The sequence below is a fragment of the Trematomus bernacchii genome, unplaced genomic scaffold, assembly GCF_902827165.1.
Source record: "Trematomus bernacchii unplaced genomic scaffold, fTreBer1.1, whole genome shotgun sequence".
Taxonomy (NCBI): Eukaryota; Metazoa; Chordata; class Actinopteri; order Perciformes; family Nototheniidae; genus Trematomus; species Trematomus bernacchii.
In genome coordinates, this window is record NW_022987851.1 from 2,462,577 (window position 1) to 2,484,214 (window position 21,638).

General features: G+C 39.3%; 1 protein-coding gene across 1 annotated transcript in view; it reads right to left on the reverse strand.

The window, feature by feature from the left end:
• The window catches only part of sgsm2 (small G protein signaling modulator 2), a 99,114-nt gene extending 78,997 nt beyond the window's left edge, over positions 1-20,117 (reverse strand). The window contains 2 exon segments of the mRNA XM_034113254.1: positions 4,046-4,121; positions 19,934-20,117. Of these exon segments, the coding sequence (XP_033969145.1) occupies positions 4,046-4,121; positions 19,934-19,993 (136 nt within the window). The 5' untranslated portion in view covers positions 19,994-20,117.
• Between the last annotated feature and the right edge of the window lie 1,521 nt (positions 20,118-21,638).

Below are 21,638 nucleotides of genomic sequence, written 5' to 3' on the forward strand. Positions count from 1 at the left end.
AGCATGAGACTGAAGTTCTCACTGTGGGTCAAAATAATGCGCTGTGGCCCCGAGGTAACTGTCATTACTGAGTGAAGTCCAATAGTCTCCGGTGAGCGCAACTGTGGAAGTCTTTCTTAAATCCTCCTCTACTTTCGCTTTTTGGACTTCATACAAGTTGTGTATTTTCGACACAGTGGTGGCTCTGGAAGGCAATTCATAAGTGCAGTCGTTGGATGCGACCCGAATGATATCACGCAGCCCCTCATCCTCCACAATGTTAATTGGCCTGCAAGCTGTCGCCACCCATTTAGCGATCTTTGTTGAAAGTTGAAAGTTATTAACGCGTTAACTTGACAGCCCTAGTTAAAACATGTATGAATATACTGTACATGTATCATACATGAGGGCAAAAGAACAAAGAAACTCATATGAGTTTTGAATGGATTTCTCTAAAATGACCACATTATGTTACATTATGTGCTTTTTCTTTTCTTATTCTATTTTTGACTTGATGTTGCAATCTTCTACATGGTTCAATCACGTTTTATTTCCCAGTTGTTTTAATAAAACTATCAAATAGACAAGAAAGACAGACTTAACTCAGGAAAACAGCCTCAGCTCCACTGCCGCAGCAGCGTCAAATGTCATATTGAATAGCTAAAACTAAGACACACAGTTAGATTTACACAATGTATTTCTCCGCTACTTGAACAGGGACAGGGAAGGATGTGATCCGGGCTGTTCTGGAGAGAGAGACATTTGATCGACTGATGTTGCTCGATGAAAGGATGAACTCTGCTCACACAGCAGTCACTCTTTTATTGCGACGAGTCACAGCTGCCCCATGAGGTGAATTCAATTGACATGGTCCTGTCTGAACACGAAGAAGGAAAGAATTGGCTTTTATAATCTTTGAATTGCAGCATATTTTAGGAAGATTAACCATCTTCTTTCATGTACATTACGCACTGCATTCCGACCTTGAAGTGGAAGGGATTGGCCAGGATTAGTTTTATGTGAGAACATCTGTAGATAATAACTGATTGACCCTCTAACCCAGGGGTGGGGAACTTCCGGCCCCCGGGCCGTATACGGCCCGCGAGACAATTTGATACGGCCTTCGAGGTAACACACGCAAAAAAGAAAAAAAATTAAGAAATCTAGACCGCAAAATAATTAAACAAGCGAGTGCCTGTTTTTCCTGGCCAAGGTCAGCGTCCTTGAACACAACACGAGCCTAATGTGTCATCACGTGGTATACGTCTCGTCTGACAGGGGTTTAGAGCTGACAGAGAGCACCAGAACGCCACTCCGAGCCGGGACTTCACAAATGTTAGTACCCATAAGGAGCCGTACACATGCCGCAGTTTTTGCGTGGCTGTGTCTTTAGTTGAAAGCCCAGTGGCGATCTGTTCATCTGTCATACTGATCATACTGTCAATAACTTTGTTGTTATTAGCATCTGGTTAGCTAGCTATGCTAACGAATATAAGAAGCTTTTTCTACAACCAGTGAGGTAAAGGCACATCTTTATATGATCATTATAGTTATAAAAACACAAGAGAATAAAGTAAACGGGTATAAAATACTATACGACAGTAAAAAAAAGTTGTTATTAATAAACAAGAATACAGTTTGAAAGGGGAGTGATTTGTAAAATATCCATAAAGAAAAATAAAATCTGCTTACAGTTCTGTTTCATAAAGGTGTTGAGAGATGTATCCATAGAGCTCCTAATGTTGCTCTCAAAGTGCACCAGATTGATGCTTTTAACTTCAACATTTAAAAAAAAAAATCTTCCCGGGGGAGCATGCCCCCGGACCCCCCTAGAGGAGGTTAGGTCCCCCCCCTCACTTAAATCATGTCCACATGGATAGGAAACTAAATTGCACACATCTTTCTGTTTTGGTGGTCATGCCACAACCGTGCACGTGAATGCATGCGCGAGTAAGATATCTGGATTAAGAGGTTCTTTTTCTTTGCACAGCATGAAAGAAAGGCCAAATGAATGGGCTGTGATTTTAGTATTTTTAAGCAGAGGTCAATAATTTGTACGGCCCTCGGAGGATGTTGAAAAAATTGAAATGGCCCTTGAGAGGAAAAAGGTTCCCCACCCCTGCTCTAACCTCTGCAGACTAAGTACAACTTTAAATAGGAAAATGACTGAAATGGCCGATGGCCCAGATCAAACTACATAAGTTCCTGCGTTTTAAAATTAAATTCATTTCAGTGTGTCACCGAAAAGACGAAGGTTTAGGGAGGGCTCATTTCCAATGCTCTCTACATAACCACTGGTAATCCGCAGCCAATAGTAATCCTGTGTTAATAGGGCTTAATGCAGACTAAACTAAGAGGGCGAAGAAGAAGAAATCAAGAGTGCCAAAAGGCTGACAATAGATACAGTATGTGCAGACAGACTCTCTCTTTGACATTTAAGAACAAATAAAAGATACAACATTTTAGTGATGATTCATAAGTTATTCGGTATAAAAATGAATGATCCTTTTTTGTACTAACCGACTGATGCTGGTTTCATTATATAGCTTTCATTGCAATGGTGTCATTTGCAGAGAAAATTAAGTCATATGGACAAATTAATTGTAGCCGCAAACCCAGTATATTATTTATGATAAACATGGAAGAGTAGGTATGTCTAAACTTCGCCTACTTCTAAGAAAGATGAAGAAAGTAAATGTATTAGTCTAATAATAACTTTTGTTCTGTATGCTGCAACGGTAGCTGGAGTTTTACCGTGTCGGACATTAAGATGGCAGTGGGGGGGCTGGCAGTGTCCATTGATTTGGGGCTGATAGGGCAGGTAGAGGCAATAGGGGTTGATGTGTCTGAACCGCATGAAACAGACATTATGGCTGTGTCTCAACTTGGATACTCTCCTAGATATACTGCATGTGAATAATTGCACAGTGAAGTGTGAATTTCTGGTGTGTATTGTTGTTTCAAATGGCTCATAGCTGCTGTGCCCTTCCCCGGAGGTAACAATCGGTGCTTTTAACTAGCTAGAAAGCTAGCAAGTTTAGCGGCAGCAAATTCTTACTGACAGCTAAATAAACCCAACTAAATAAATGGTGGCTTCTTTACGACACTAGTATAGTGGTAAGTTCATTAATTTAATTTTAAAAAAAAAGATCAGACAGAACTTTCATTTGTAATGGGTTATGGTTAAAAGGGTTAACGTATTTGTGACTATTTGAACAACTTCCGTTACGTAGCCAAGAGGGCGGAACATTTTGACCGTAATGTGAGCACCATTCCTTTTACTCTAGTAGACTGAATGTTGCCATAGTGCGCATTGTGAGCTCAGTATAGCTCTTGTAAGTTCAGAAGAAGACAAATTGATACAAAGCTAAAAGACTTCTACTGTGTCATTTGGCTAATTTGATGCCAGAGGCAGAGTCAGCTGTTTGACCAGCATGGAAGCTGTGAGTCACACACCAGTGCCTGCTCAACCATCCGGTCAGAAGGGGCAACCCCTTTATCTACGACCAGGACACACACACACACACACACACACACACACACACACACACACACACACACACACACACACACACACACACACACACACACACACACACACACACACACACACACACACACACACACACACACACACACACACACACACACACACACACACACACACACACACACACACACACACACACACACACACACACACACACACACACACACACACACACACACACACACACACACACACACACACACACACACACACACACACACACACACACATATATATATATATATATATATAGATGTGTCTAGGGCTTAAAAAGCCTGGGTTTTGTACAGCCTGTCTCTAAAATGGGTTTCCATTAGCTCTACTGTGATTATTAACTTTCCATTGATGCAGCAGCATAGTCAGAGGCACACTGACGTCAAGCAGTGTCCTTGACGGAGAAGCAGCACCCAGTCACCTGCTGAGGAGTTCACCAAGTGTGTGTGTGCAAGACAGAGAGCGGAAGAGAAAGAGACAATGTGTGTGTGTATCCAGAGAGAACCAGAAAAGCGTACTTACTGCACAGAGCAATGATGTGGCTGCTGTCTTCGTGGACAAATTTCTTAGTCACCGCTTCCTCCATAACCTGCTTCACCTACAGACAAAGGCACAAAGGAGCCAACGTTTGTTCAAAGTCAAGGTATTCTGCTTCAGTTTTACATCAGTCGTTAAAAGATGATTACATACACTTATACACACTACAATAATAACCTTGATTTAGGCATCACAGTGTCATATACATACTCATGATTCCAGCATCTTAGAATAAGAGGGATAATGAACATTTTCAAACTGTGCAAAGACACATTTGCCTGATCTTGGGTGTAAAGAAAAGTTTAAAGGGTGTTCGAAACCCCCTCTTCTGGGGGTATGAATGTGATATGTTCAATTCATGACAAACAGGCTCTTACGATTTTGATTACAATTTGTGTAAACGTTTACGTTTTGGATTAATAAAGTTGCTAGCTGCCAAAACTTGAGGTGTCATCCTCCGGAAAGCACAAATATTATTCGCCCCAGAAACTTGGTCATATTGGTCGATATACCATATCTTGAAGGTTTGGTCAAGGAGAAGTGTTAAAAGTGGTGCAAGATACAATGTAAAGGATTAGAAAGAGATTTATATTAATGGTTCACAATACACTAAAGTGCTGTTACATTTCAATTTGTATTCTGTCCGTTGTGCATTCTCTGTAAATTCTTATGATGGAGGATATCATTTGTAATGTTATCACAATTTTTCCTAATATGCCAGTATTCCGAGGCATAACTGGTACCATAACAATTACAGTAATTGACACTGTTGATATGTTTGTTGATTCCCAAATGAATAATAAAATAGTTTTCCCTGTTGTACCAAACAAAATAGTGTCATTTTAGCATGGAAGTTAAATGGAGGAACCGTTGTAGCTGAAAACTTGATAAGTTATTTTAATAATATAGTTTAGTTAGTTATGTTGATGAAATAGTACAACACCAATTTATCATTGCACAATTGTTGTCAGGCTCATAATGTAAATGTAATGTTTTTTGTAACTTCTATAAAAAAGGATACAAATTGAATTTAGAACTGGGGATATGGTTGTTTTTTGTTTTGAATTCTCATGTTTATATAATATTTTATTATTTGTATTTTATTATACGTTTCTTATGTTTATATATCTTATTTTATCATTGCACATTCTGCTAATTGAGGTTCCTTTGTTTCACTATAGGCTGAAGTCACACATGCAGATACCAACACTCCAACTCAGACTAGTAATGGCCACCACAAGCCTCTATTATAACCTATAATGAGAAAGTGGATGTGTCGACCCCTGAATTAGCAACACATGTGCTTAAGCCTTATTTTCCTCCTGTTTTGCCAATATTCAAAACAATAGCCAAATAGATCACCCAAAAATGAGTTTTCATTTCATTCAGGTAGAATTTTTGATTGCTCCCAAAAATCCAGAGCTGACAATGCTACCAAATTATTTTCTACTTGCTTTTCTGCTCGGAAACATTTGAGCCATTGTGTGGCAACTATACCTGATAACAAAAAAATTATAAACAAATAATTATGCAGTGTCTTTTTAAAATTGTGACAGTTACTAATAACAGATCTGCCACTCTTGTTCAAACCCCCGCACCACTGACTTCCAATTAATAGTATGGCAACCTGGAAACATCCGAATGAGTCTTTCTGCTGTTATCTCTTGTTTCTCTGGGGAGGAGAGTCTGAGTCAGTCTGGTGTTCGCTTGTCTAAGTTCCTTCTCTCCATAGAATTAATTGTCGGCAGTAATTAATCCGGGACCTGCCTGACACCTCTGCCTTGTTTTGATCTAATTGATAAACAGGAAGAAATTAATTGTACAACTAGAGCATCACTCAGTTCAAACTTTTCCCCTGTATAAGGGGTCTGAGGTAGGGAGCTTCATTATCCTTCAAAGTTTATTGTGTGGGATGAGCAAAATAACATGTTTTGTAAAACCAGGAAAGCATTGACAAAGCCGATAAGAAATAAGTGCAGGAATGAGTCCTAGGAATTTAGTTAGCATTTTACCAACTTTGGTTCCCTTGTCTTGAAGTTTTTTTTTTTACGTGTTTGTTGTTAGACGCCTGAAATAAGGTCTGTGTTTAAAACGAGCTTTGAAGGTTTATACATGTTGTATTATGACATACAATACATCCGTAATACCCAACTCGGGATCGTCGGAAGCTTCTGTGTGTTATAAAACCGCCGTTGCCAACAAGTGACAAAATAAGACTACTTCACGTTATCAGGCCAAACACGAGTCAGCCTTTGGTTTAGCGGTGGTGACGTGCAGCCATGCCACCGTGATGTAGTACGCTTATAGCCTTACATTAGCTTTTTACTGATGGCGATTCTGTTTCGGCTTCAAAACTCATAAAAGTATAGTCATTAAGTGGAGATCATCCTTCTGAACAACATTTTTTAGTATCATTTACAAAACTTGCCACAGATGTTATTTTCTGCAATATTCCGAAGTCCAATCGAAAAATACAATTGTTTTTTGTCAAGGGAGCTGTTGCAACGCTTACTTCCAGGTTGTCCTACAAAACATACGCCATCACCACTCTATTAGAAAAAGGTTTTAGAATGTCATAGACAGAGAAAAATAATGAATTTGGTTCCAATACGTCAGAGCTGCCAGAACACAACTAGAAATTCTTCAGGCGCAAAGGGTGATTTATATCTTATAGACGCACATACCAGAGTTTCCGTTCGCCGGTAATTACCGGACTATGACCGGTAAAATATGCTGAAGACCGGCAAATCGAAATCTCTCCGGTCAAAATGTCCGGTCAAAATAATTTCCCCTTAGCGCAATATCGCATCATTTGCGCCACTTATGTGACAGACAAGAATAGTCAATTCTAATGTCTAACATTTAATGTGGAGAAAGAGATGTATCCTCCTGTATGGGTTGATTGTACGTTGTGTGAAGGCGAGTGAAGGCGGGAGCTGCGTGATTGTGTTTCTTCACTTCTCTCACTCACTATTTCCTCTTTTTAAGGGCACAACACTTAAACAGTTAAGAACGCATTTATACCTAAAACCGCCAGACGGGGACATGTTGACCCCTCATGTAAACAAATGCATAATGCTGCGCTATACTTTGCCACCACACCCCGTTGCCAAGCAACGCTTATTGTTTAGGTGTCCTTTGATAAGCAGGCAGTCATATCACTAGCTAGATCTGATCGATATGGACATAAATGCGAGTGAAGTCTAATCGGACGGGAGAGAAATATCAGAGATCAGGATCAGCTGCTGCTGACTGAGACACGCAGCTCTGCATGATCACCTGCAGCTCTACATGATGCAGCTCTATGATCACCTGCAGCTCTACATGATGCAGCTCTATGATCACCTGCAGCTCCACCGCTGTGACGGACCGGTGAGCGGAGCAAAACACACACTTCAAGTTAGAACATCACACTTAGCTATTGGAATTACCTCTCAAACTACCTAAACTAGTTATAGATATGTTTATTTTTACTGTCGGGTCACTCATTACTGGATCAGCTGCTGCATGAGACGGATACTGACAGGCTGTCAGGAGAGGGAGAGGAAAAGAGAGGCTCCGTTTATTATTCCTGTGTTATTATCCGAAGTTACTTTACACTTTTGAATAATGTAGTTAATCTACTATAATTTAAGTTTGTTTAATATAGAGTCGTTATCAATTTGTTTTAAAGCTCGATAAATAACAAAGAATACCTTTGACCGGCACTTTTCTCATTTTGTCCGGAAGATTTCAACTTTAACGGACATGTTGACCGGCAAAAGAAAATTCAAACGGAAACTCTGGCACATACATGGCATTGCTTTCCATGTCCATCAGCGTGGCCTAAGTAATTTGCTTATAGAGATCAGATCAAAATGCAAACAGAATTTGAACGACAAGAATGCTTATTAATGACAGGTTTGAATGTTTGTATTGCAGCTTTGACGACATAGTTGTATTGAAAGCTCTGCTGATGTGTCCTTGAGCATTATTCTGCATCCGTAGCATCTCCATGGATTCTGTTTCACTGTATATCTGGCTTTAACTAGATCTGCCTGCAACGGGGGAAAATTCACCTCAATAGAGTGGGCTATTATGAAGGTAATTAAACTAAAGTGGCTTGCCATTTATAATGCCTCCGACTTTTTCTGATTATTCATTGAACGTTGCGCAAACTGGCAGCACTGATAGACATCTGCAGACTGAATTTCTGACATACAGTAAGGCGCACAAAAGAGACAATTTACAATGAATAAAACAAAACCCCCCACATCATCAAGCGAAATAATGATGAGGGCATTCAAATAGTCTTCTGGGGTCAGTCGGTAATGAGGACTGGCAGAAGCAGAATTGTATAACTCAATGAACCATTACAGGTTTCTATGAGGTTAAAGGGTCACTCTCTATTTCACCTTGAAATTGTTGATATTGTTGTCAGTGCAAATGTATTAAGGAGATGTATCTAGATTAGTATTCACAGTCCAAGGGAAATGAGAGGTATCAATATCCTACTTTATAAAACTGCCAAACTTGTTGTCCAGTTGGACGAATGCCATCAGCCCACAGATCTGGTCAAACTGGTATATTGCCATTCCTGACACCCACCCACACCAGGAACTGCTTGTCCTTATCAGTAAAAAAGTTCTGATAAGGTAAGATAAGGACACGGTGTGACATTAGGAATAAAAGCGCTATCACTGAGAGTCTTTCATTAGGAAATCATCTTAAGATTACTGATTCTGTGATTACACCAATACAAACTGCAGCTTTAACCAAGAACCTAGAACACATTCCAATAGGGCTGCTCGATTATGGGAAAAATCATAATCTCGATTATTTGGGTCAATAATAGATATCACGATTATTAAAAACGATTATTCATTTATTTTGAAAACATCCATTTATTTAGGGATGTCCCGATCCGATCACGTGATCGGGGATCGGAGCCGATCACGTGATTTTCAAAAGATCGGAATCGGGAGGAAAAAATCGGGGATCGGAATTTTTTTTTTTTTTTTTTATAAAATATTTTTATACATTTTATTTAATGTTACAAAACAAAAATGACCATGTTCACGTCTTAAAGTCATCCTGAGGCCTTAGTTTTGGTTTAAAATTACACAACATCATGTATGTGTTGCTTCTTTTTGGCTTGTTTTCATAGACCTGGTTGCTTATTTCTCTCAAATCTGGCAACAGAGTGGGCAGGGCGCAGTGTCTAATAGTAGCAGTAAGCTAACAAGAGGCTACGTTCAGCTGGTGCCTCGGGAGTCGGGACAGAGAAAATGTCAGGAGTTTGGAAGTATTATAAAATTGAAAGCGAAGGCAGTGTAACAGCCAGATGCAATGTTTGCAAGGCGGAGGTTCCGCGTGGTGGAAAGAACAGAGCTACGTTCAACACGACCAATCTAATACAAACACCAACAACAACACGACGAGTACACAGCGGCCACTCAGGTAACGGCACTGAAACAACCGACACTTTCAGAGACTTTTAAAAGGAAAGAGAAACTGCCCCAGAACAGGCCAAAAAAATAACAGCCAAGATAGCTGAATTCATCGCGTTGGATGACCAGCCGTTATCTGTTACCTTTTTTTTCTCTTAATGCATTGCATAAAGATTGGATCGGGAAAAATCGGTATCGGCAGATTGTCAAAATCAAATGATCGGAATCGGATCGGGAGCAAAAAAAGGTGATCGGGACATCCCTACATTTATTGAAGAAAAAAATGGAACAGTATGTTTTTAACAGGTGATTACCCTGAACTTTAAGTATAATTCAACTGAAAAACCAATACAAAATTAATTAAAACATTTTTTTTTTTTTTTTTTTAAATCGTTTTATTTCGATTATGTTGTTTTCATAATCGTTGCAAGCCAAAATCGTAATTGCGATTAAAATACGATTAATTGAGCAGCCCTACATTCCAACCAAAGTAAATGCTTTACTCTTAATTGCTGTAGAAAGCCTATTTGCACTTAACTTCCAATACCTTTAAGGGTTTAATTAGTGGAAGGTGTTTATAAATAGGTCAATTACTCAGGTAAGAGAACTCTCTGGATAACTTTGGCTTTTCATTCTTTAGTCTTTTAGCCTGTGATTGAGCACATCCTTCAGAGAGATTACATCCATAAATGTGCCTACAGCTATAGCTCTATGAATCAGAGTAAAGTGATCCACACGCCTGAGTCTGAGTGGTCGATACCTTCACCTGGCTGTGAGCGACTGTAAGATTTCATTGATTGTGTTTGGTAATGGACCCATTTCATTAGTGCTGGTTGTCAAGGGTTTAGGTCTGGTTTATGTTAATCAATGTGGCACTTTTTGATACATTTTAGAATATTTTGGAGGGGGAAATCTAGTAAATCTTAGTGGACACATAATCCAATTCCCACAGTTTCTAAGGACTATTGGAACATACGTATAATGTCACAGAAAATGTATAATTAGGTGAGCAATAAAGTGACAGTTAAATGCTTGTGACAGTATTAGCCTAGAGATTGTTAGGGTTAAGGACTTTATACACTTTGAGAATAGCGATGTAACAAAAATAAATTTGACATACAACATATTCAGACTGACAGCGATGCAAATTAAAGACAGTTGCAATACTAAAAGGTTAGATTAGGTTCCCACCAGCACATTTTTCAGAGGGAGATTATGGATTCAACATTATTTGCAGGCTAAGGGACAACTGTTAGAACATTTGCCTATTAGCTTACACTTACAGTTATGTGCGTTTACATGCACAAAAACCTATATAGCACACTACAGGAAAGGGAACCCCCCAAAAAACATAATAGGGCCTCTTAAACTTTGTTATTATAATGTTTTGTAACTCAATGAACTTGCCAACAGTAGACACTGTTATTTGCCTCTTTGGCGGCCGCAACTTATGTTTACAGGATTATTTGAGGATTTGGAGGACGGATAATTTACTGTTTAACAACATGGTGGCAGCCTCCCATACGGACTCTTGCATTTATTTACTTTCACTAAAAGTGGGCATTCATTAACAGCTGCAGCCGTTCAATCACAGGCTAGTTCCGGTGATGGCACTGTAATAACAAGATGTGGTTGGTTTATGTCAAACGGATCAGTGGAGCTGGCTAACTTTGTAACCCTTCTACGAATCCTGAAGCTAATGGTTTCTGGGAGGCACGGAGGGAAGAGCTCATTAGCCAACTGTCACTTATGTAAGGACACAATTGTTTTTCCTTCATCTTATGTCCATGACTGGGCCAAACAACAGAACATCAACAGTGTGTTCCCTGCGGCCAAAAGGGAGGATTGTTTTTCTGAGGCTAATAAGACATACAATCTCTCTTGGAGAGAACATACTGCAAATATTGGAAATAAAGGAAATGTGCAACAGATTGCTCACTGAGACCGAATGTCATCAAAGCTAGTACTCACTATTATAACCATATTTGTGGTGTGTGATTTATTCTGAGACAATTAGGGAAAAAGAGAATCAGCCTTTTGTTTTTTCGCTGCTGCAGTGATGGCAGACTCTGAAGGACGAGTTAGTAGAACCTGTTTTTACTCGTCTCGTATGCACTTGTTGACCTGCTGCACAAAATAAATGCCATATCCTGTGTCGAATCAATTTCTCTCCAAGAAAATAGTGTGAAAATGAACATTTGAACCCAGAGTACAAAGTGACTTTCAGTGCAGTGTATAGGTCTGGCTCGTAGTGCAGAAGCATAGCCGTGGGAACATGTTTCAAATGGGGGGTACTGTGGGGATGACACCAGGGCTGGTTCTGACCAATTTGCTGCCCTATATGCAAGATTTTAGCTGGCAATGAAAAACCTCTACAAAAGACCAATACACTACAAACAGAGAAACTTATTGACATGGTGGACAGCTTATATAAAAACGCTTAAAATGCATTTAGTATTGTATGAACATGTTTTAATTGGGGGGTGGACGTCACATCCTCTAGGGGGGTCCGGGAAGATTTTGTTTAACATTTTAAAGTAAAATGCTTCAATCTGGTGCACTTTGAGCACACAATTACTAGAGACCAGGGGCCTCATTTATAACGCCTTGCGTAGGATTGACGTAGGAAGGTTGCTTACGTAGTACAAAGCACAAAAATAGGTACATAAATTTTCCGCCATTTTCCGATTCACAAAACATTGCGTACCGGCGAGGGAAGTGCGTACGGCACTCCCTACGCCTGTTTCCCTTTATAAATCACAATCGACTCGTAACACTCATATTTGCCTTTACATAGTCAAAGAAACGCCCATTCATTCATTCATTCATTTTGACTGACTGCATGAAGAAGATCGCAGGAAATTACGATAGAACAGCTAAAAAAGACATCTCACACCGTGTCAGATTTAGGTTATTGTGGGGAGGTCGAGATAAATAATATTGTTTGGTGGATGCAGTTTGAACCAGAGTAGCAGCATGGAGGTCGGATCGTCACCAAAATAAATAAATAAGTGGTCCGAAAAACGTTAATGACAAAAAATATACACATAACCTTCCTCATGCAGTGTGTTTGTCCCGGGGACAGGAGACACCCCCTTGATGAGAAACTGTAAGAAATGATCGGGGAATCCCTCCGGAGTGGAGTCATGACGACTGGATCTGTTTGTGTTCCAGCTGTCGATCAGCAACTATATATCCATAATCCACCAGTTAAAGGAAATAGAACTAATGTGTTGTGTTATATTAGCTGTACAATTTACCACATATGGTGTTCTTAGTTTCCATACCTCATGTGTTTTACGAGCGACTTATCAAGTCTTGGCAAACGGCATAAAACACGATTAAACGTGATAGTATATAAAACCATGCTCGTATCTACAACCTATAGAAACGCAAAACGGCGTCAGTTTAGACGTAATTCTGTCCCCCTGCTTACCGCATCATTTATGAGAAAACATTTCATAACATTAACACAACATATTCGAGGTGGTTTTAAATAACATATCCGTATTTATTTATTTCTCCAAGTTATGTTTTTGTGTGCACTGAGGAGTCTCAAACAGGCGTTTGTTTAATCATTTAAAGATTGGCTTTAATCAATGTTTGAAAATGAATTCTTCATATTTGATAAATGAGAGGTAACATTTTATTTATGGTATTATTTCCACATATTTTTCTCCATTCTTCCTTCTGCCAACGGTGTCGCAGTTTCTCGTCTCTCCCGTGTGTGTGCTTAGTGCGTACGCATGGGTTAGAGTTTGCGTGGAGGACAGCACATTTTCCCGTCAAGTTAGTATTTTATAAATCGCAAACATTGCGTAGAAACTGGCGTACGCCATTTTTTTGAGCGTATATCCCTTTATAAATGAGGCCCCTGATCTAGGGGGTACAACTTTAAACACCCATATGATTAGAAAAAGATCGGTTTGCATTTTATTAATGAAATAAGTATGTGAACATAACCAATAACTTACCATAGCCAATAACAAATAAATGTAACTTATTTTATTTTTGTTCTTCATTCATATATTATTTTACCTAGTTAACATTTATTTATTTATGCATCTTTTTTAATCTCTCCAGTTTTAAACGATATTTTTGGTTTACTGTCCTATATACATTGGAATGATTTCAAACCTGTTTTTATTTATCCTAATAATTATAAAGGTGTGCCTTGGAAATATTTGTTTACATCAATTGTGACCAAACCGTTTGAGACCCACTGAGATAACTTAGACTAAAGTGAACTATCATTCTAAACACTCAGAGTCCTTTACCTCACTGAGCCTCTCAGTCTGACAGGAGAGAACTCTCCCTCCACAATATTGTAGAAACAGCTTATTTTATCCGTTAGCGTAACAGAAGCTAATAACAATCCCCGCTGGTAGCCTACCGGTGCGCCCTCTCTCTCTCTCTCTCTCTCTCTCTCACTTTGGCTGTGAGCTGCGGGCGCCTGATAAGCCAACATCCCCCACTTTCATCACTTACATCGCCCATCGTACAGGGCAAATGCAAAATGTAACCGGGGTGAAAAGGGTGTTATCTTTACTTAATTATTAATTAATTAATTAATTACATCAAGGCTGACAATTCTTCTTTTTTTTTTAAATTATATTTGTATTATATTTCCATTTAATCTTGTGGACGTGCAGATTCCCTGTCCTCCATCAGGGGGTGCTGCAGCACCCTCAGCACCCTCAGCACCCCTACTTCCTATGGCCCTGTGCAGAAGTAATAAAATAAGATTGTGGCAGAAGGAAATGATTGTGTCCTGGAGGAGGTGTCAGTCAGACGGAGAAGTTATCCAACATTCTGCTGCATAATGACAGAATATTTCTTCAGGGAAGAGGCAACTGAATGTGAGTTGCAATATGGCAGCCAAGGCAGCTCACTGTGGTAAACAAAGGAAATGGTATTAGAAAAATGAAAGCCTATGGCAGTGGATCGCAGCACCCTGGTCAGAGGATTGATGTTGACTGGACCTGAATGGATTTGGAGTTTAATGTCTACTTTCTATTGCTAAGACCAGCTTTAATAAGGTTGCCTCCAGTTTTGAAAGAAAGTAAAGGTGCAGACATAAGTTAACTTTTAAATTAAAAACAGAAACAATGCTACATATTTTGGATAGAATGTATTTAACTATGCACTATTAACACAGACTACAGTCTACTTATCTATTAATTACCCGAAAAAATTACGATTTACGCCAATATGCTTCAGAGTAATTGCTTCTCGTATTGTCTAGCAGTTTTTAATCAAACAATATTATTAAGTAAGCCAATGCCCAGGTACAACGTCATGTGCGTTTGCTGAGAACATACATATTTTGTGGTCATATTGCATCTCTTTGACGTCATTAGATTGACTTCTCAACAAGAAAGAAGCAACAGCCAAAGTATAGTTATCTAGCTATGAGTATTAGCTTAGAAGGCTACACCTTAACAATGCCAAAAAGAAAAATAATTAAGAGTAAAACATTATTTTAAAAGCTATACTTAAAGACCGCACCATTAATATTTAATTTAATATGCCATTCCTTGCACACTTAAAGGTGGGGTATGTAATTTATTTCAGATACACTTTTTGTTATATTCCATGGAATGCTCTTAACATCCCGATAGCAATGAATACATTAAATGCTTTGACAATAAATACATAAAAAAATTTCATCTGTGGAAGCCGTAGCGCTGTAATAAGCACGACCAATCATCTGAGCCGGCACGGCTAAAATAACTGGATGGCCGACCTGCCTGTCAGCCTTCCATCTGTGCAGAAACGTATCTCGTGCCCTCATTGAGTCATTGGTCATGTGCACATTTGTGTGTGTTGGAGGAGGGGCTCTGTAAGGAAGTCTGAAGGAAGGGGCAGATTTTTTCCGGTTGTGTACTTTCAAATTCTAGCGCACTCGAGCTGGTTTCTCCAAAATTACCTACCCCACCTTTAATATGGTGGCGTGTGGCGCAGTGGGTTAGTGCACTGATCTTCGAATCAGAGGATAGCAAGTTTGAGTCCCACTGCAGTCAGCATGTCGTTGTGTCCCTGGGCAAGACACTTCACCCCCAAATTGCTCCTGTGGGGATTGTCCACAGTATTGAGTATGTAAGTCGCTTTGGATAAAAGCGTCTAACAAGTAACATGTAATGTAATGTAATATAAATAATATCCTTTTATATTGTGTTGGCTGTAATTTGGCCCTTCAATAGTGTTTTATTTGTCACATAGTTGTCATAGATTTGTATCTTCACGGTCAACTTGATGTTCATATTTACAATTGCTTATTTTCTACTCTTTTTCATTTCTAATTATGTGCAATGCCTCGTTTTACATTCTACTGTAACGAAGACAATTCCAAATTTGGGATCAATAAAGTATATCTTATGTGTATCTTATTTTTATTATGGTAGTTAATAAAGCAGAGAGAACCTTTTATTTCCAAGCTCATGGTACCTGATATCGCTAGGATTACATCTTCAAAGATCTCGAAGAATAAGCGATCTTTGATGACATTTCATGATAATTTAGTCCTGAATCCTGACGAGTTGGTGTTAGCTAGTCTTTCATCTAGTGCTACTATTAGGTCACTTCAATATTTACTGGATGGATTGGGGTTACATCTGGTAAAGTCATTGATGTTCCCCACTGGATGATTGTCATAAGTTGGTGATCCTCTGGTCTGGCTTTAGTTTACGCAGAACTGTAAAAGGAGAGCAGCTGCCAAAAACTGTCAGAAATGAAAATTCAAGAAAGATCTTATTAAAACAGTACCTCTGAATATGAATAAACTGTAGCCAAATTCACTTATATGTGTCGCGTGTATGTGGGTTTAAAAAGGATTGGCAAAGCTTGATTTCATCTCAAACGGCATAGCTCTTTGAAAAACTATTTGTCTGTGGATGGATGATTTTCTATCAATTTGGAGGTGGTCCACGAGGAGCTGTAAACACGACTTTCACTTCATCTTCACATCATGCTCTTCATCTTCAATGTCACCTATTTGCTTGTCTCCACCACCATTTTCAGGCTCTACGACCATGGCCTTACGTCCTGTCATTTCAATCCCTTCAGTCTAACATTACTCTGACACCAGGATCCCGGTGGTCTCTATTAATGTGTCATTATCACATTTGTGCTTTGGGTGTATGGAACTTTTACACCTCACAAAAATACAGTACTACTGCAGAGAAAGAGTGCTTTCTTTAACACCCTCTTGAACATGAGTGACACATCAATTGTATCCCATTCGAGTCAAAATGACTGAGACACAGGGATTCACATTGCTAAATACACTTTGCAATAAAGAAAAGATGAGAATAAAAAAGTAAAACTAGAAGAGAACATCGCTAAAATAGACACATTTGCGATATAACTTTCAAACTGTATGTTTGAAGCTGCAATATGAATATACTCTTTTAATTTACTTCCTCATTTTAAATGTGACACTTCTGTTCGAGAAATTCTCTGGGGAAATACATTCTGAGGATTCTCTATGCGTTGGAATGGGAAAGTGTTACACCATTAAACATCTATTAGAGATTCAGTATTGCGCAAAAGCAGAAGATACACGTCTTGTTCCTTGTCTAACACAATTGTTTCAGCTTTGCGTGGACTGCTGCTTTCACCCTCCTCTCAATAAAAAATTTCCTGGTGGCAGCATTGAAGGCACTTACAAGAGATCTCCTGACAGCGTCGCATTCACATGATATTAAATAGCCAAAGAATGCAATTTTACTCCTTCTTAAGGGAGCTGCTGAAGCTTTCAGTTGCCAAGCAATAGTGAGATAGCCGAGTGCCGCTGCAAGAGACAAGGAACTTAAACCAGGAGCTTTGCACAAACCAGTCTCTCTCAGCCCAGTTTGCTCTTCCTAAAATGTCGGATGGCATTGACTAGCATCTCCTCGATCAACAATAGCCGATCACATCATTGATTTTTGGGGTGGATAAGCAGAATACAGATTTGCAAAATGTTGCATTTTTGGACTATGTAGTACCTTTGGAAAAAAACAGAACAATACGGTTCAGAAGCAAAAGCAATTCCTTCATGTAAGAGCAAATTGATCTCAGCATGACACCTAATGAGCTACATTGTTTCTGAGCTTATCTAATGTACAGAGAAAAGTCACATTTCAGAGTCTCCAATAATTGGGCTTAGCCAAGGCCTTTCTAAATGTAAAATGCCAATGAATCACAACTTCTGCCTGGATAAATCTAACTTCTGCCGCTGAGGCCGCTAACACAACAGAGCCGGCCAGCTAACCAATCAGAGCAGACTGGGCTCTGGTTTCAGACAGAGGGTGAAAAGAGGTGCTGCAGCACAGGCAGTATGAGAAAAATAAAGAGCTTTTTGAACATTAAAGCATGGAGACACTTCACAGTAGAGACACTAAATACAAATATGACCCTGAAAATGAGCAGAATAGGACTCCTTTAAAGTGAAATGCAAAGCTGTGGAGACCTTACAAAACCTCCAACTGACGCACAAAGTAGTTTTAACATCAATACACAGCTTCCAGTGGCCCAGTGACCCAAGTATGTTCCTCCTTATTTCCCTGATGGTGAAGTAGCAGACACATCCTGAGAACTAAAGCTATTTTTAGAATTACCGGTACAGACGATTTAAAGGTTCAATTATTGAAGTCCCAAACCCGTGGGTGACTGGGATGTCTGGAGGAGGACAGAAAGGATTCTAATAAGGCTCAAAAACTAAGTGATGTATCCTGCATTTTGTGTAAATGAATGTTGGCTCTAAACATGATATTAATGAGTATAAAACAAATATTGAATAGGCACTGATCAGTGTTGTTGTTCTTGGCCTGGCCTCAACACCCATTTGGACTGTCTTGACTTGGACGTGTCATTGATTTGACTCAAGTGTGGTTGACTACAACTTCACCCGATAAACAATCAGAATGAAATCCCTCCCAATAGCTTGCTTGCTAATGGGCGGCATTTGTCAGCTATTAAAGAGGTCTAACGATCACACGGTGAGAACTTCCCAAGCAACATAAAGACGCCAAAGATCAAATTGAAGATGCATCTTGGGAAAAATAAATTGATTTCAAATGGTAAGAGGAAGATACGCAAAACAATGACAAACTGCATCAACCTGTAGGAACAGATGACTGGATGAACATTTGTAAAAACACCCTACTAGCAATGACTAACGTTTGAATTTTATTTTTTTCAGTACATTTTCAAAATGCTTGAATACATTTTTGACTACTTTGTCTACCTCCAGGTGACACACTGAGATTCTATATAAAGATTTTCCTTTATTTTAAAGAAGCTGCAGTGGTGTCAATTCACTAAATATACGTTATAACGAATGCATTGGATACCATTCACCACCAAACATGAAATTCTGATTACAATAAGTCAATTATATGTTTAAGTGAAGCAATAAAAAGAAATAATGACGAATAATCAGGTGATTTGTGTTTCGTGCATGGAAAACACTCATTAGAACGCATATCTGGGATTTTGTGCTTGATATTTTTACCATAATAATGACAGAAACGACATGCTCATATCACTCAGACTGAGGTTTAGGCAGTGAGCCACACCTTGTCACATCCCGTCTTTGATTTACTCTGACATTTCAGTGCAGGAAAATCCTTAAAGTTGTAGCTTTCAGTGAAGGCAGCATACAATGGGAGTGGGTAGATAGGTTACAGGAGGACTGATTTATTCCTCACTGGAGAGATGTGAGAAATTCATCACCAGGAACAAAAAGCCTGAGGCACCGTGGATGTTACTGCTGCTGGTAGAGACAGACAGCAATACAACCTGTGTTGAAAAGATGCCTCGCTGTAACACTTTAGATGATTTCTGCCCTGAGAGCTAGCTTATAAATGGATGCTAGGATCTTACAAAAAAGATGTTTATATAGTGAATGTAATCGATGTCATGCAGCAATCACATAAGGTATGCATAAGAGATAATACAACATATTTGGATGATATATGGTCAATTAAAACTTGTGTAATGCATGTATGTTAATGAATTATGGCAGATTACAAATTGACTTATAGTACTCACCTAAAACCATACGTAAGATTTAAGTGCATTGAATAATGTAGGAAAATTCCAACATTCCTATTTATTTGTATGTATTTTCCTATTTGTAAATGCATTAGTTTTTTGTGTATTGTAACCATATAATTCCTATACATTTTTTGAAATGATAGCCAAATACTTAGTAGCCTACAGAGATACTACAAATACAAAAAGTAGGTGCATTTTTAGCAAGGTACATTTATTCAAAACCAGTTTGGGAAACTTGCATTTTTAAACTGAATTGAATTAAGCTCATAACAACGTAGACCCTGATAACCCCGGGAAAAACACTTCCAAGAATCGCGTCGTGATTTAAGTGAATAATAACGTGAAATGAAACGGTAAAAACGTGAATGAAGAGCTCGACAGGGCGTCAATAATTCGCGCCTACCTCGCGTTTGACGTTCCATAATAATTTCTGTTTGTAGTCTTCCTCCGTGGAGCCCTCCATGTCTGCCCGTCTGTCCGTCCGCGGTGCACACGACGCAGGTCCGTCCGCTCTCAGAACCGCTCTCCCTTTTATCCCTCGTTTCCTTCTTCCTTCGCTCAGCTGGACTCTGACGCAGCCGAGCAGCTTCACGGCAACGTCAGAAGACCCGCCTTCTTCACCGTGCTGATCAATGGAGGAGGACAAAAAAACTCCCAGCATCCCACCCCGCCCCAACCTGCAGCCTCTCAGCATCAGCACACCAACCTGTAGAGTTATGTATAGCATGCATCTCCTTTATAATGCGAGGGGGGCTAGTGAACGGTCGACGGTCGACGGGGGGTGCTCAGGGCCGGCCCTAGACATTTTGGTGCCCCTGGGCGAGATTATGATTTAGTTAACATTTATTTATTCATGCATTTTTTTTTATATCTCCAGTTTTAAACGATATTTTTGGTTACTGTCCTATAGTATACATTGGAATGATTTCAAACCTGTTATTTATCCTAATAATTATAAAGGTGTGCCTTGGAAATATTTGTTTACATAAATTGTGACCAAACCGAGTGAAGCCTCGCAGCGGCGAAACTGTGGCGCGCGTACACTGTAGGTGCGCCGCATTTGCGCTTCAGATGAGGCTCCCTTCGCAAAATGAAGCACCCTCCGCAAAATGAAGCACCCTCCGCAAGCTGAGGCCCACTCCGCGAGGTCCCACGCAGTCTGCGTGATCTGTAGGGAGGGGCGGCCCTGCTCCTACTGCACAGCAGAGACACAAGCGGAGGAAACATGCAACGCATTAATGAGCAAAATGAAATACAGTCTTTTTAATGACTTCATTCAGAAGTATGGTACTGCACAATAGAAGACGTCACAGCGACATGGTACGGAGTGACCTCCTCTGGTGGACGTCATTAAACCTCCTGCTTCTGCCTCCATGTGGGCTGAGGGTGCACCTGCAACCATCAGAAGACATGTTCCCCTAACTATGCATTCAGCCTTGTCTTTCAGTTCAACATTACACTTTAAAGAAGTGCCCTAAAGTTCTCTTTTGTCACCAACATCCTGTCCTGTAGCCTACAGATTCTAACTTTATATGCAGAATCTGTTTATAGAAATGAAACTGATATTACTCATGACTTACAATGATATTGCTTGTTTTAAGTAAGTATGTCAGTACTGTTCTTGTTGTCCTTAGTTTGAATCATTATGGTTTATTGCACTTATTGTAAGTCACTTTGGATACAAGCGTCGGCTAAATGCTATGTAATAATATTGATTAAACACCTCACAGATTATACAGATTCCGATTTAATTGTTATTAAATCCTAAAGCATCATATTCCAACTGAGATAAAACAGGAATTCTCAGGAAAAAACAAAAACCCTAGCAGAAAACCCTGTATTTCACTAATAATAAAATGAAAAGACCAATCACAAGAACATTTGAATGCTTGTTTTTCTATGGCTGTATGCAGGATCTACCTTGGGTGATTAATTGAAGAAAAAAAATCTTATTTTGAGCTTAACCAAAAGAGTGTTGCAGTGATTACGTATTTGGTAACACTTTATATTCAGGTACAAATTCACCATCAACTAGTTGTTAATTAACATGCATATTAGCAGTATATTGGCTCTTTATTAGTCATTATAAAACACTTATTAATGCCTGT